At 43.0% G+C, this 17,525-nt stretch overlaps 1 protein-coding gene across 2 annotated transcripts in view; it reads right to left on the bottom strand.

The window, feature by feature from the left end:
- Positions 1-17,525, bottom strand: part of ITFG2 (integrin alpha FG-GAP repeat containing 2) — a 52,333-nt gene that overhangs the window by 15,397 nt on the left and 19,411 nt on the right. Inside the window, exons 7-10 of one of the 2 annotated variants that reach the window (XR_006104313.1) lie at positions 12,732-12,826; positions 9,669-9,722; positions 4,954-5,045; positions 2,563-2,661 (exon numbers count right to left, since the gene is read on the bottom strand). Coding sequence is in view for 1 of the 2 variants with exons in the window: in XM_042470911.1 (XP_042326845.1) it covers positions 2,544-2,661; positions 4,954-5,045; positions 9,669-9,722; positions 12,732-12,826 (359 nt within the window). In the remaining variant the exon portion in view is untranslated. Of the gene's footprint in view, positions 1-2,543; positions 2,662-4,953; positions 5,046-9,668; positions 9,723-12,731; positions 12,827-17,525 lie in introns of both variants that reach the window. The other variant, XM_042470911.1, reaches the window with a different exon arrangement.

Raw genomic sequence — 17,525 nt, 5'->3', positions numbered from 1 at the left:
TATCCCATCATCCTCTGCCTTCTCCTGCATCCCAATCCTGGCCCCAGGGACCTCCAGTGAGGTATCCCATCATCCTCTGCCTTCTCCTGCATCCCAATCCTGGCCCCAGTGACCCTCTGTCATCCATCCCATCATCCCCCCGATTGCTCCTGCATCCCCATCTCACCCTCTCTGCCAAACTGTCATCTATCCCATCATCCCCTGATTACTTCGTCACCCTGATGAAGGATGACAGCTAAGGAGGGGGGCAGGGAAGAAGGACAGCATCCAGAGCCCCACTGAGCATGCACAAGGGTGCTGATTCGAATCATTGAATCCTCCGGTGTGGTAATACAATGTGCACTCACTCCCCTTTGCTTGAATCTGCATCACGTGACTTGCTTGGAATAGAACTGACTCCGCTTCCCCCTCAGTTCGGAAGAGCAGCGGAAAGACAACCAGGTGTGGTAAAACATCACATTTTAACCTTAATTTGCATTGCTAGACATGAGGAACTCTGGATCTGGTGTGAAAAAACATCATGCTTTGCACTGCTAGAACAGGAGTGACTGCAAATCCGGACCTGAACCGCCCCCCCCCCCCCCCCCACGTGTGATAAGGTCCACAGTTGAGATTACAGTTTTTGCTGCAAATTTTGAGATGGTACAGTTGGCCCTCCACATTTGTGGCTCTGACTTTTGTAGGTCTGATTATTTGTAGTTTTGATTAATATATTATCTTCAGGAATTTCTAAGTCCTCCAGCACAACTCTGCCAGAGATTGAGTGCAGAGTTGCACTGGAGGATCTAGAGATCCCTAAAGAGATGTTCTCTCATGTAAAAAAAAATAGTGGTTTTTTATTTGAAGTTTTTCCACTTTCATGGGTGACCTGTGCCCCTAACACCAGGGAGTATGGAGAGCCCACTGTATTACTATTCTTTTGTTAGACCCTATTAATATAAAATGTCAATGGAGTGTTTAATCAGTGCAATTATGAATTTATTGTCATTTATTTGTTAGATTTATATCCTTCCTTTCTTTCAAAGATGAGACTCAAGTAACAGTAATATAAAATAAAAGAACAATGCAATTAAAACATGAAATTAGCCAGCTATTAAAAATAATGCTCAAATTGAAACAATGAAGCACACAGGTTAATAATATGTTCTTGGAAAACATACAGCATGCAACTGGTAGCAACCTCTCCCAGCTGTTTCAAGCTATATTTTAAACAACATAGTGTAGACAGAACCCTGAAGGCAGCAGAAGGAAATAGTCACAATGTGAAGTAAGAGTCTGCCAGTACCCCATTCTGAATTTGCCCCTTTAGAAAGAACTGGAATCACTAAGACAGTTTCTCAAGCCCCATCTCAGAGAGGTGGCTCAGAAGTACACCATCCCTGATTGTATCAAAGGCATCACCAAGAGGTCCAGCAGAACCAACACGGATACACTTCAATCCAGTTTCTGGGGTGGATCATTTTATTCTCCTTGTCCTGTGCCTTGGACAGAGATAATTCTCTTCTATTTCCATTACTAGAGATCCTTTTAAACAGAAGATGCTAGTATTTTACTTTGGAGTTTGCCAACATAACCTATGGGCACCTAATGAAATGTGACAAAACTTGCTGTTGATGATGTTCTGTGCCTTCAAATTGTTTCTGACTTATGGCAATCCTAAAGCTAACCACACCGAACCCTAGAAACCCATTAGGTGACTCATCCTCAGAGAAAGGCAAAGGAGAAGCCACACTGAAGAAATCTTGCCAAGAAAACTCCATAATAGCAAAGCCACAAGTAAGGAATGACTTGAAGACACATTAAAACAAAAAACATATCTTTGAAGTACATTTTTGTTCATGAACATATGAAAGTGCTTAATAGTGAGTCAGGACATTGGTTTACTCAAATGGATATTTTGTATTCCAGACTGATCAACAGCAGACAGATACACAACGTACAAAGTAGAAATTACATGTGTAGGAAAGAGCAAAAAACATTATGACCAATCAATTAATTGAATTTAGTGAATTCTGCAAGAAATATGCCATTAAAAATTCATAGAACAGTTTCTAATTCTCAATATTCTGAAGTAAGTGTAGTGAAACAACTTTACTGAAACCCACAAAAAAATCCTTTTCTTTATCCTATTAGCAAAAATGCTGAAACACAGATAAATGGCATTGGTGTAAGCCTATGTTGTAGCAGTAATTAAAACTTAATTCGTAGAACTGGTAGTAAATCACAGTCAAAGTCATAAACATAGAATCATAAGTTATAGAATGGATCACCCTGAGAATTTACACTTATTTTATATTCCACCCAGCAATGACTTTCCAGAGACTTACGTAGGAATTTTTTGAGCTTTGTGAATTAGAAATGCTACAAAATGAACCTGCAATCTACTGGATCAGAAGTACATAAATTCTGCCACTAAACTAAAGAAGCCTCTCTCTCTTAACACAGGACAATGAGTTCAATTGCTATTAATTGTTTACGTATTACTGAATCTGAATTCCAGGACATCTGGATTCCTTGGATATGAAACCAAATAGGCAGCTCACCTGCACAGAAGGCACTCACATTTTCATCAACTTGGAACCTAGCCACTGTCCGGTTGTGATCTATGATATATGTTTGTCCATCCCAAGCACAAGCAATCACCTCCTCATGCCCATTTGCCTGAAAGAGTTCAAAAGTCACATTAGAGTTTAAAGTTTAAAAAGTCATATTAATTGTAAGAACAATACCCATTCTTGTATCCATCTGGCTCAAGTCCTGGAAGATTGTCACTAAAGAAAAAACAAAGACGTTGGTGTAAAAAGACAAAAAATTGGAATAATAATTAAAAATATTAGATGGACTAGATGATCCTTGTGGCCCTTTCCAACTCTACCATTCTATGATTCTGTGAAACACAACCCAGAGGATAAAACTAGTTGCTGGGCAGGAGAGGAAGAGAGATAGCAATCTAACTCTTTGCCTCTTGTGTCAACATTGGGACCATTTCTAATTCCCTTACTACCTGAAATCATTATCCAGGAATATATAATCTGTTAAAAGTGTTAAAATGAAGCAAGTAGCAGTTGACCAGCAATTATGTAGAGGCTTTTCTGAAGCATCATGAAGATGCACTAAACTTTCTGAAGGAAGAGTAGAATACAGTCGGCCCTTCTCATACATGGATTTTTTAATACACGGATTCAAGCATCCACGGTTTGAAAATGTTTTTTAAAAAGTATAAATTTCAAATATCAAGCCTTGATTTTCCATTTTTTGTAAGGAACACTATTTTGCTATGTCTTTATATTTAATGGGACTTGAGCATCCACGGATTTTGTTATCCACGGGGGATCTTGGAACCATACCCCAGAGTATAACAAGGGTCCACTGTATAATAAATGTATTACAGAGTTTCAGTTAAGAGATTAGTCATCACAAGAACAGAAAGCTGTCTACAAAGGTTCCTGCTCCCAAAAGCTCCCCAGGCTCACAATATTCAAATACAGTGAGCCCTCCATATACATGAATTCTTTTATCCACGGATTTAATCATCCATGACTTGAAAATCCATTTAGATCAAAAAATTAAAATTCCAAAAAGCAAACCTTGATTTTTGCCATTATATATGAGGGATTCCATTCTACTATGCCATTGTATATAATGGGACTTAAGCATCCATGGATTTTGGTATCCATGGTGCGTTACAGACCGCCCCTTTGGGGCGGCCTGTAGGCGCTCCTTTCCCCGCTGGATCGGGGCCTCAGCTGCCAGAACGGCAGCCTCTGAGGCCCCGATCTGCCGCTTTCCAGGCCGCAGGGAAGCGGCAAAAGGCCACTTCCCCGTGGCCTGGAAAGGGGTGTCCTTGGGGCTTCATGCCCCAAGGACACCCGATGGTGGCAGGGAGGAGGAGAAAGGGGCCGCTTGGCCCCTTTCTCCCTTGCATTGCTGGCGCAGCCGTCTAAAGGCTTTGCTAGCGACGCAAATCGCGGAAGGAGCTCCGTTTCGGAGCTCCTTCTAGCGCCGCAGAAAGGGTGCTCTATGCACCCTCCCGCGGCGCAAAGATGTCATGTCCGTGCTGCCCCGTTTGGAGGTGGCACGTTTGTGATGTCGTAATGGCGGCCCTCGTGTGGAACGGGCGCCACCATTTTGTACGTCCTGGGGACGTACTAGGGTTAGGTGCGTGCATAAGGCATGCACTTTCCCTAACCCTAGTACATCCCCAGGACGTACTTTACACCCGTCTGTAACGGACCCATGAGAGCTCCTGAAACCAAACCCCAGTGGATACCAAGGGCCTACTGTACTTCCTTTCAAACCCTCCCTTCCTTCATCCTCTCTGAAAGGAGAATGCCATTGCTTCCAGTGCTCATCAGAAGCAGCCTTGATTCTTCTGCTTTTATTGTCTCCTGAATCTAGATAGAGAAAGGGAAATGGGTTACAACAATGTCTGTGATGCCTCTCTCCTCAGAAAAAGGCATGCCACTAGCACGTCCCTAGAGAAATATCTCAAGAAGCAAATACATAGATAACTCATTAAAACAGCTGATGCCTTTTAGCCCTTTAACATCTCTTTTCTCTTTCAATCATCTGCCTGTTTAATTCTCTTTATACGATTCTTTTTAAGTGTTGCCATTTTTCCTTCTAAATTGCTGAAACTGATTCCCATTCCTTATCTACCTTCTCTGTAGATTTTATAATATCTGGAAGATCCAAAGGTTTCAGAAAGTACTAGCAAACTACGTGGGAAATTAATATAAGCTTCATTTAAGATGTAAAATGTAAATTGTTATTTTATTGTTATGTTTGTTGAGTTTTTATGTGTGTATATATTAATAAAAATATTAAACAAAACAAAACCGCTGATGTTTGAGCTACAGAGGGGAAAAAAGGAGAAGATAATTCTGTATCAATCCAAGGAGGGGACCAAAATGCAAATACCTATTCTAAATGTGGTAACTGAACAGAACTCACTGTAACATCCAGTTTTTCTAGAGCAAAAAGTTGGTGGTCAACCTGTACTGACCACAACAGCTTGTCTGCCCCCTCCATGAGTTTCAATGTCCCTACAGGAGAAAGATAACATTAAACAGCAAGGCAATCACATCTTTCCATATACAAATGAACATAGTTCATTATATAGCAAGAATGGCAACTTCTAGTGATTTGTGTAGGTCTGAATCTATCCCATGTGGAGTCTTAAAGGTCCACATCCCCATCTTTGCTCTACTGCCAACATTTCAGATATCAAATATTTTTCTTTTGCCCCCTCTCCATGGCCAAGAGCATAATATGAAACCTCTGGAAGGGTGCTAATGGCCAATTTGCTACATTTGGAGGCCTCGTGCACCCTTGTCATCTGTTCTAGTTCCATACAGTCCTTATTTTCAAACAGGAAGCAATCATCCTGTCACTTTGGACAAGTGACTCTCCACTCGTTTGGAAAAATGGCCCATTCTGACCTTACAAAGATGGGGGGGGGGGCAATACAGAAGAAGGGTGTGATAATGGGCTTCTTCCGTTATCTAGGCAACATAGCTGGGGGATAGTCTCCATTCAGATAACAAAGGGTTAATGATGTTATGAGTTTCATCTTTATTCGGACATCATCACAGTGAAGCATCAGAGATGGCAGTTCAATTTCTTCTGACCCTGGAAGCTGAGCAGAGTCAGCTCTGGTTAGCACTTGAATGATGGGAGACAGCACATGAGCACCAAGTCCTGTAGGCTATATTTCAGAGGCAGAACAGCCAAAACCACCTCTGAGTATTCCTTCCTTAAGAAAATCCCATGAAATTCACATGGTCACAAGTCAACAGGTGACTTGAAGGCATGTGCACACACACACAACTGACAATGCTGCTAAGAGTCTAGTCTCACTTTGTAATAGGAAGATGACCTAGGCATCTCTAACCATATACTGATTTTATTCAACTGCACTGTATACTGAAGAGCTTCTGGGCAACAAAAAGACAGTTCTATAACTGCAGTTCTTTGAGTGATCATCTGTACACTCACACAAATATGTTATCCTGTGTCTGCACAGTACACTATTTAGAACCTTCCAGAATCTAGTAGAAATGTTTTCGTTGTAGCCCTGCTTACCTTCAGCAAACCTACATAAAAGGCTTCCTGCTGAAACCACCAGTTCTATGGACACTGATGCAGCCATCCAAAGGACCATAAGGACACAATGAGGGGAGGACAGCAAGAGTTATGTGAGCGTACAGATGATGACTCAACTACATTTACAGATATGCAACTTGTCCTCCTTCTTTGTGGTCCCTGTACCTTGCACAAATAGGAGATGATGATGATGATGATGATGATGATGATGATGATGATGATGATGATGATGATATCCCACCTTCTTCCTGGTACAGGGACTCAAGCTACATACAAGAAAGAGGCCAGCTCTTCAAAAGACAGTGTCAGCCTGGGACCTCAGATTCACTCATCTGAGTTATGAAAGTTATCTATTCATCTCAGTTTTGAAAATCATAGGCTATGACCAGACAGCTGCACAACAACGTCCTCAAACAGTACACCAGCCAGCAATGCCAAAGATGGGGCCACGACCCATGAAGAATGAGCTTGAATTTTAGCCAGAGGGGCTCCCAAGTTGGATTCGGCAGGAAAGTAGGAAGAACAATGTCAGCATTAAGATGGAAGGCTGACACCACCTTTAGCAAGAAAGTGATTTTGGGTCTGAAGATGGCTTAGTAAGAATAGAACCAGAAGTATGGGCAACCCACTCAGAGAGCGCAGAGCTCGCTAGTCCATCTGGGTGTTATAATTGCGATCAGGAAGGCAATCTTCCAGGACAAAAACTGAAGGTCACAAGTGGCCATGGGTTTGAAGGGCTTCTCACATAGTTGTTTCAGGATGATCTTGAGGTTCTACCTCAGCATTCGACCAAGGATCAGGGAAATTAGAGATTCTTGTAGCCCTTCAAGAATCTCTTTACCAGGAGATCAAGGAAGTAGGAGACCTTTCTGAGTAACTGGAAGTTTGCAGAAATTGTGGTGAGATAATACTGGACTGAAAACAGGAATAGACCTTGATCAACAGCATGAACAAAAAGTCCAGCTCATGCCTGGTGTTAGCCTTAGAAGGAGGAATCAGGAATGCATGGCGGAGGAACAATGGGTGGCAGCAATGAATTCTCAGATGCTGATAAGCAGGAAAGCTAAGGTGTTGTCCTCCATGAGGGTTCATAAAATCATAGGGTTGGAAGAGATCACAAGTTCCAGCCAGTCCAACTCTTCTGCCATGCAAGAACCCACAATCAAAGAATCCCTGACAGATAGCCATCTAGCTTCTGTTTAAAGATCTCCAAAGAAGGAGACTCCTCCACAGTCCAAGGGAGTGTGTTCCACTGTCGAACAACTCTTACTGTCATTAAGTTCCTCCTAATGTTGAAGTGGAATGCCTTTTCCTGTTTAAACAGGACTATCATATCACCTCTTAAGGCTAAACATACCTGGCTCCCCAAGTCTATCCTCATAGGGCATGGTTTCCAGGCAATTCATCATTTTGGTAGTCCTCCTTTGGACACACTCCAATTTGTCAACATCGATTTTGAATTGTGGTGCCCAGAACTGGACATAGTATTCTGAAATGGTGAAGGCTCTGGAAACCATGAGGAGAGACTTAAGGAGCTGAATATGTTTAGCCTGGAGAAGAGAAAGTTAAGAGGTGACATGACAGCCCTGTTTAAATATTTGAAAGGATGCCATATTGCTGCTCCAGAGAATTGGACCCAGAACAATGGATGAAAGCTACAGGACAAGAGATACCACCTCAACATTAGGAGGAACTTCCTGACAGTAAAAGCTGTTCGACAGTGGAACACACTCCCTCAGACTATGGTGAAGTCTCCTTCTTTGGAGATCTTTAAACAGAGACTGGATGGTCATCTGTCAGGGATGCTTTGATTGGGAGTTTCTGCATGGCAGGGGGTTGGACTGGATGGCCCTTTTGGTCTCTTCCAACTCTTCAATTCCCAAATGCTAGACAACGAAAAATCAAAAAGACCAACAAAGTTGGAGTTCAAGCTGGCATCATAAATGATAGCGAAAGCAATCACGCCCGGTTCTTCATAACACTGCTGCTACATTAGAAGAAACTGGTGGTTTCAGTGAGAAGTCCCTTCTAATCATCCTGTCCCTTTGGCAGGACTACTGCCAAAATGCTTCAACTAGATTCTATAAAGTTCCAAATTGTGCTCTGCACAGGCGAAGGATGTACAGTGATTACAAAGAAATGTTATTCCACTACAGTTGGCCCTTCTTATACACGGATTTTTTATACACGGATTCAAGCATACACGGTTTGAAAATGTTCCAAAAAAGTATAAATTTACCTTGATTTTCCATTTTTTATTAGGGACACCATTTTGCTATGTCATTATATTTAATGGGACTTGAGCATACACGGATTTTGTTATACACGGTGGATCTTGGAACCAAACCCCAGCGTATAACAAGGGTCCACTGTATTAGAGAACAAAGGTTAGAAGACTTCATACTAGAATCAAATTTGTAGTAGTAATGGTAGCAAAGAAAACATACTTTTCTGCCACATTTACATGAGCACAACATTAACTAAAGGAGCTTTCCTAAATGGCTAGCAGCTCTTTATATTCTAATCCAGAGGAAGGTTAATGGAAACCCTCCAGGAAGTTTTGGTGACAACATGCGGCAACTTTTTTTTCAGATACAGTTTATTCTCATTGATCCTAACTTAGATATTACAGTAGCAGCAAATTAAAAGGTGGCTCTAGCTATTTTCTCATCAGATGGTTTGTGGAACAAGATAATGTGGACAGACTACTAAAAAGAACTGAAGTGAGGCCCTATATTCTTTATCCATGCTCCTACTTGCTTATTAAATCTGAAAGCATGGTTTATATATCTGGGTGTCAGGTGGCTAATGCCTTTCTAACAGGAGGTACAATATTCCCAGGCCTATTCCTTTCTGGGTTCTCACACAATCTTAGTATGGACACCACTGGGTCACTCTAGCCTGGGCTAATAGAACCCAATTGTGAAGTAGGACTCAGTTTAATCTCTTGGATCATCAGCAACTTTTGACAATGTTGTCTACAGTATTTTTCTAGACTATCTTACCAATATGGGACATAGACACACTATTTTAAATTGGTTCTGAGTGCCTACTAGAGGCGTATTTCTCAACAATGGTACTGTGAGACTACAACAAGCCACCAGTCTTTGGCTTATGGGGAGCCAACAAGGATCCATTCTGTCTTGTATCTATACAGAACTAATATCTACAGAAAGCTGAAGTTATCTGGTCTGAAGAATGTTGATTATACTTAATTGTACTTCTCATTTAAATTATATAATCCCATGGGATGGTAGAAATGTTAAACCAGAGTTTGGCTTTCAGATCAAACAAGGTGGGAAGAATAGAGATGGCTACATGGAGTGCACGAGTCACCTGCTAAAATAACTTCCCTGGCTATCAGTCTAAATCCAGGCACAATTCACAGTACTTGTTATTATCTATAATGTCCTTAGTTGAACAACCATTTCCATGCCATTGATGGGCTAGTTGTGAGAATGTTGGGCTCCTGCAGTATCTTCAGTAATCTGAAGAGCTATTTCCATCTACAACCCAGAGTAGTCTTCCTTTTCTGTTCTTTTTAGGAAATCAGTAGGACTTACCATCCAAAGTGCAAAGCGCAAATAGACCAGCACCACTATGCTCCTTAGTATATCCTACATAGACAGAATACAAGAAGACAGAGTTGCAAAGCAGTAGGATCCAACTATTAAAACTGAAGTTCAGTAAAATATTCAATTAAGGCCTCTTCCATTCTTAAAATTAAAATTACCAAGTCCCATTCAGGCTGTGTCTCCCTTATCTGAAATGCATGGGAGCAAAACTGTTTTTTCCCCCCTTCAGATTTTGGAATATTTGCATATACATAACAAGGTGTCTTGGAGATGCAACCCAAGTCTAAACATGACATTCATTTATGTTTTATACACAGCTTATACACATAGCCTGAAGGTAATTTTATACTGTACATAATATTTTAAAATAAAGTTTGTGAATGAAACAAAGTTTGTATACACTGAGGAAAGCAAAGCAAAGGTGTTACTATATCAGCCACCCATGTGGACAATTTTGGGTTATTTTAGAATTCCAGATAATGGATACTCAAACTTACTATCTGCCCCAAAACTCCTATGGCATAGTTTATTAATCTTGGGAAAGGCCTCAGCTTCCACATTTCAACAAAATTTCATTTCTCCATTGAATTTTATTTTGAAATTGAGTTAAAAATAGAGGCAACACAATCTTCCATACTTAACTGTGGTTTTAACTTTTAAAATTCTTTTGGTGAGCTTTATTCAATTTATGCACAGGAAGACGTTTCTGAGACTGAAGCATAGGTCAAGAAATTATTAAGGATTAGCACTTTCTAAACATCTAATAGTGAATGTCCCACTCACTCCCAAAAACTGGAGATGCTTTTCAATATCATGACCCTGAAAAATTAGTTTTAAAATGCATAATAAAATTGACTCATTATTCAACAGTAAGAATGTCTGATTCTCAAAATATCTGATCTGGCTTTTCAAAAATGGTCAAAGCCTGTAGCACATGAATGCATGGAGGTTGTAAGCCATTTTAATTTACTCCACTCATTTTTTAACCCTATAGTGCTTTCATTATAGCGTTTTCATTACGTTCTATCTTAGATCTGACTATCACTGAATAACACAACACTGGTCAACACATGCTTTTGAGTGCCTTTGGCAGGTTCTACCTGAGCCTTCCTGATTTGGGAAAGATTGGTTCCCTCTCCACCCAGGCAGGACAAGAAGTACTATGAAAGTGAAGATCCCCCTGGATCCATGATTTCCAAAGCTTTCCAAGCAAGGAAAAAAGAGTGCTTTTTTTAAAAAAAAATTATTTAAAAGAAAAGAGAGAAGGGGAACAAATAAGCAATGTGGGCTGATTATGATCTTGAGCAGGGGTCGGCAACCTCCGGCCCGTGGGTCAGATGCGGCCCGCGGAGGCCTTTTGGCTGGCCCCTGGCTGCTGCTACCGCCGCCGCCGATTGCGGCTTTTTGCTGCTCCGGGCGCCGCCATTTTCTCTCCCAAAATGGCGGCGAGGTCGCGCAAGACTTCGCTGCCATGTTTGGGAAAAAATGGTGGCAGACTAGAGGCGAAGTCTCACACGACCACAGAAAAGGTCGCGCGAGACTTCACGGTCATTAGCGGCGGCCTCTAGGAGGCCTGCTGCGGCCGCCTGAGCCCTCAAACAGGGCTCTGACGGCGGTAGCGGGCCTCTGGGAGGCCCGCTGCCCTCGCCGGGGCCCTCTAGGAGGGCCCTGGAGGCAGCAGGGGGCCTCTGGGAGGCCGGTTGCCGGTGGCGGCACCCTCCAGGAGGGGCCCGGCGGCAGCAGGGGCCTCTGGCAGGCCCCTTCAAAAGGTCCCCGGCAAAGGCAAAAGGGCCTCCCAGAGGCCCGCTAATGCCACCGGAGCGTTCTGGGAGGTCGATGCCGGCGCCCTCCAGGAGGGCCCCGGCAGCAGCAGCGGGCCTCTGGGAGGCCCAATGCCTTCACCAGCGCCCTCCAAGAGGGCCCTGGCGGCAGCAAGGGGCCTCTGGGAGGCCAGTTGCCGGTGCCGGCGCCCTCCAAGATGGCCCCGGCGGTGGCAGGGGGCCTCTGGGAGGCCGGTTGCCTTCGCTGGGGCCCTCCAAGAGGGCCCCGGCAATGGCAAAAGGGCCTCCCAGAGGCCCGCTGCCATCACCGGATCCCTCTTGGAGGGCCCCAGTGACGGCAAAAGGGCCGGCAAAGAGGAGGAGGCCTCCAGCACTGGCGGCCCCCACCGGCTTTTTTGCCAGCCTCTGATGGGGCCTGGGGCCCCATTAGGGGCCGGCGAAGAGGAGGAGGCCTGGCCCCTGGAGGGTGGAAGCCCCGCCCCCGGCATGTGGCCCTGCCCCCGGAGGGTGGAAGCTCCCCCCCCCGGCTTCGCCCCCCCCCCCAGTCGCCTGACATACAGCAACCTGGCCCCCGGCTCAAAAGGTTGCCTACCCCTGATCTTAAGAGAGAACAAGTGGGGAGCATTTTTTCATTGTGGAATTCTGGAGGAGGAACTGATCTCACAGACTATAAATGTAACAAAAGCCAGTTAATCATCACACTGCAAAAAGTAAAACGTACACCTTGTAAAAGATGTATAATAACAAGAGGCATTCGGGGGAAGTATATGATAAAGCATTTTGATGAAGCAAAGTGGACAGAAAGAAGATTTTCTTTCTCTGTCATAATATTTAGTCTTCCTCTGAAGCTGAATTCTGGGAGAAGGATTACCGACCAAAGGGCACACTTCTTCACAATAGTACTCTGAATACCCAGAATGTGTTATATAATTGCTAAACGTTATCACTATTACAATCCAAAAATATTTTTATCCTTAGACGTGCTCTTATGTTTAAACAAGGCCAGAGAAATTTGACAGGTAGAGGCTGCACACAGCAGGAATTTGTTTGTAATTCTGTAGGATGGGAATAGAGCAAAGTAAACTTGGATTTGTGTAAAAGCAGGTTTGGAAACAGAAACCAAATTGCACAAGAAGTTCCAGGGTAACCTGTTCAACTCTCCTCAAGCTTTAGGAGCAGGATCATAATTCACAGGCAATCTGGAATTCCTCTATATGCAATTATATTTTATTTCCTACTTTTTGCCAGGCTCAGAATTTCCAGCACTTACCTCTGCCAATGCTGCCAATGAGATGGGTGGAAACATTCTTATTGTGAATTCGACCTGATGTCTGGTGGAGAATGACATCCCGAACTGGAGCTTCCCTAAAGAAAGCATAAGGTGGAAGGTATCTACTCATGACAAGAGTAGTATCTTTGAGTTTCAAACTCTTATGAGGGTGGTAATTGGCTCAAGTGAGAATGTGGGTCTGCATCATAACTGTAAAGTGGGGGAGAGTGGAAAACCATTTAAAGAAAATTGGCAGCAAATGGGAGAGAGAAGCTGAAGTCTAACAGGGCCAGGACAGAGATTCTTTTCCTCTAGATCCCTTTGTGAGCTGTTTCCAGGAAACACCATCTTAGCCACTATGGATGTGGAATCCCTGTACACCAACATCTCACACAAGGATGGCCTACAAGCCATCAGGAACATCATTCCAGATGGGAACCTATCCAGCCTAGCCACTCAGGTCTGCCAGTTTGTTCTCTCACACAATTAGTTCACCTTTGATAACATATACCTTCAGGCTAATGGCACGGCCATGGGCACACATATAGCACCACAATATGCCAATACAGTCGGCCCTCCTTATGCACGGATTTTTTATCCACAGATTCAAGCATCCACAGCTTGCAAATGTTCCAAAAAATATAAATTCCAAATATCAAACCTTATATTTTCCATCTCATATAAGGGACACCATTTTGCTCTGTCATTATATTTAATTATATTTAATGGGACTTTAGCATCCATGGATTTTGTTATCCATGGGGGATCCTGGAACCAAACCCCAGTGGATAACAAGGTTCCACTGTATCTTCATGGCCGACCTAGAACACTTCCTTAACACCTGCACCAAGAAACTGCTCCTCTACCTGAGGTACATTAAAGATAACTTCATAATTTGGACTCATGGAGAGGACTCACTAAAGACATTCCACCAGAGCTTCAACAGCTTCCACCCTCCATCAACCTCAGACTGGAACTATCTACTGAACAAATTCACTTTCTGGACATCACAGTACAGTGGTACCTCGGGATACGAAATACCCAGGTTACGAATTTTTCGGGATACGAAAAATTCCCATAGGGAATTATTGTTTCGGGTTACGAAAGTTTTTTCGGGTTACGAAAAAACTCCGGCGCTATTTTAAATGGAGCCGCGGCGGAGCCGCGGCTTTTTCCCCATTAGCGCCTATGGCATTTCGGCTTACGAAGGCTTTTCGGGTTACGAAATCGGCCGCGGAACGAATTAATTTCGTAACCCGAGGCACCACTGTACAGCTACAAAATGGAAAGAGAAGCACAACACTAAATAGCAAACCTACAGACTGCTACATATACTTACATGCCTCCAGCTTCCAACCTGAACACACCACTAGATCTATAGTCTACAGCCAAGCCCTCCAATAAAATCGCATCTGCTCAGACCCACAAGACAGGGATGCCAAACTCAAAGAATTACAACAGGCACACCTCAAACTACCTACCACATGAAGTGAGAAAACAAATAAACAAAGCAAGATGTGTACCCAGAACTGATCTATTACAGAACAAAATGAAGAGAGGAAAATGAGAGAACCCCACTAGTGGTCACATACAACTCCCAACTGGGACCACTCAGGCACATCATCAATGAACTACAACCTATTCTGGACAATAATGCCACTCTCTCAAGGGCCCTTGGTGGCAGACCTTTACTCGCTTACAGACAGCCTCCAAACCTCTAACAGGTATTCATGTACAGGACGACACACAACACAGAAGGTGGCACAGGTACTTGACACAAGCCTTGACACAAACCAAGATGCCAACTCTGCCCACACATTTATCCAGAAAATGTCATCACAAGATCTAATGGTATTACCCACAATATTAGGAGGGCCTTCACATGCTCATCATCCAATGTGATGTATGCTATACTGTGTCAGCAATGCCCTTCAGCACTCTACATTGAGCAAACTCTTCCATGTAACACACTAAAGTTCTAGCATGAGATGCAGCATCTTATCGGACTTTCTTGAAAGAAAGCAACAGTGATTTAAAATGACACTTTACATACATATATACAACTGTAGCCTCACTCTGATTTGACAGACATCTAAACTTGTTTAATCTTAATACAACCACACTGTAGGAAAGGCAGCAGAAACCTCTGGGACGTACTGCCTCAAAGTTCTGAGAGGGTTTTAGGGGTAGGGATGGGGTGGTAAAGGTTTTCATTTTACTGTAATGGAGACACTATAGAAATGCCACTCATTCTCCCATTGGAGGGTTTTATTTCTGCACTGGGATATTAACGTTCAAGTTTCAAAATGAGATAATTGAAAGTTTCAATAAATACATTCTATTAATTGATAAACTGTACAAAGACTTGCATATGTGCTAATGAATAGAAGGTGATACAGTTGATTTCTGATTTCAGTAAGGCCTTTGACAAGGTTCCCCATGACATTCTTGCAAACAAGCTAGTAAAATGTGGGCCAGCCAATGCAACTGTTAAATGGATTTATAACTGCTTGACCGGCTGAACCTAAAGGGTGTGCAGCAATGGCTCCTCTTCATCCTAGAAAGAAATGATCAGTGGGGTGCCACAGGGTTCTGTCTTGGTCCAAGTGCCATTCAACATCTTTATCAATGACTTGGATGAAAGAATAGGAGGCATGCTCATCAAATTTGCAGATGACATCAAATTAGGAGGAATAGCTAATACCCCAGAGGACAGGATCAAAATTCAAAATGACTTTAAATAGATTAGAAAGCTAGACCAAAGTTAACAAAATGAATTTCAACACAGAGGAATGTAACGGCGTAAAAATGAATTGCATATAGAATGGGGGACACCTGGCTTAACAAGACTACATGTGAAAGGAATCTAGGAGTCCAAGTAGATCACAAGTTGAACATGAGTCAACAGTGCAATGCGGCAGCTAAAAAGGCCAATGCGATTTTAGGCTGCATCAATAGAAGTAGTGTCTAGATCAAGGGAAGTAATAATGCCACTCTATTCTGCTTTGGTCAGACCCCACTTCGAATACAGTGTCCAGTTTTGGGCTTCACAATTCAAAAAGGATGTTGAGAAACTAGAGCATGTCCAAAGGAGGGTGACTAAAATGGTGAAGGGTCTGGAAATCATTCCCTATGAGGGACGACATAGGGAGCTGGGGTTGTTTAGCCTGGAAAAGAGAAGGTTAAGAGGTGATATGATAGCCCTGCTTAAATATTTGAAGGGATGTCATATTGTGGAGGGAGCAAGCTTGTTTTCTGCTGCTCCAGAGAACAGGACCCAGAACAATGGATGCAAGCTACAGGAAGAGATTCCACCTCAACATTAGGAGGAACTTCCTGACAGTAAGGGCTGTTTGGCAGTGGAACACACTCCCTTGGAATGTGGTGGAGTCTTCTTTGGAGGTCTACAAATAGAGGCTGGATGGCCATCTGTCGGGTATGCTTTGATTGAAAGTTCCTGCATGGCCGGGGGGTTGGAATGCATGGACCTTATGATATCTTCCACCTTTATGATTGTATGAGGAGCATCTTAAGAAGCTGAATATATTTAGCCCAGGGAAGAGAAGGTTAATGGGTGACATGGTAGCCCTGCTCAATTATCTGAAGGGATGTCATATTGCGGATGAAGCAAACTTGTCTTCTGCTGCTCCAGAGTCTTAAGACATGGAAAAATGGATACAAACTGCAGGAAAAGATTCCACCTAAACATTAGGTAGAATGTCATGACAGTAAGAGCTACAACACTGAAATGTGCTGCCTTGGAGCATAGTGGAGTCTCCTTTAGAGGTTGTTAACAGAGGCCAGATGGCCATCTGTCAGTTATACCCTGACTGCATATCCCTGAATGGCAAGGGTTGAGATGACTCTTGTGGTCTCTTCCAATTCTATGATTCTATTATTCTTTCTTGAGCATTGGAATGTATACTGAGTGTTTCTAATCTGTGGGCCATTGTTTTGCTATCCATATTTGCTGACATCTTGTAGTTAGGACTAGAGTAGATTGTGTAACTTGGACCAGCTCTATTGGTATGCCATCTGTTCCTGGTGATTTATTTCTCTGGTTGCAGCTTCTACTTCACTTTTTAAAATTGAAGGTCTATTTTGTCCTTAAATGTCTCTGTCATTGGCGCTCGCTAGACGGGCCCTATGGGGCGCCATCGTGACATGTGAGGGGCGGCGCTTTCAGATGCCCCTCACACGTGATAAGGGCGTCAAAATGGCGCACTTCTTGGTACCCTTTTGACGCCGCAAGTGTGCCATTGGCACCTTGCGGCATCACAACCGCGCCACAGAAAGAACCCGCTTTTTGCGGGTTCTTTTTGCTGCACGAGGGAGCCACGCAGTTTGTCTGCTGCGGCTTCCTTGTGCAGCAAACCAGGGCAGCGGGAGACCACCCTTTTGGGCGGTCTGCATCCCACTATTCTTTCTTTTTTATATAGTTCTTCTGCATAGTGGTACAGTACCATCATTTTTTTTATTTCTACGTATTTGGTCATGTAATGTGATCCCTTGCTGGTTGTAAATCATCCCCACTATCAATTTAAATTTCCCTTTGATTTCTCAGATCTTGTGGAAGGGGTCTCTTATTCTCCTTTTTTCTTTTCTACATCTATTTTTTGATTAGTCATAAATATTTTAACAGTGATAACAGTTCCTCTTGATTGGATTATTTGTGAAATTTGGAATTAAGAGCTTTACCATATTCAGTCTCAATGCAAAACATTAATGACAGAACATTAAAAAAACCCACCTTAATTAAGGATCTACCTAATATGAAATGTGATGAACTGTGAT

The sequence above is a fragment of the Sceloporus undulatus genome, chromosome 5 (assembly GCF_019175285.1).
Source record: "Sceloporus undulatus isolate JIND9_A2432 ecotype Alabama chromosome 5, SceUnd_v1.1, whole genome shotgun sequence".
NCBI classification, from domain to species: Eukaryota; Metazoa; Chordata; class Lepidosauria; order Squamata; family Phrynosomatidae; genus Sceloporus; species Sceloporus undulatus.
This window is presented reverse-complemented; position numbering and strand designations above follow the sequence as displayed.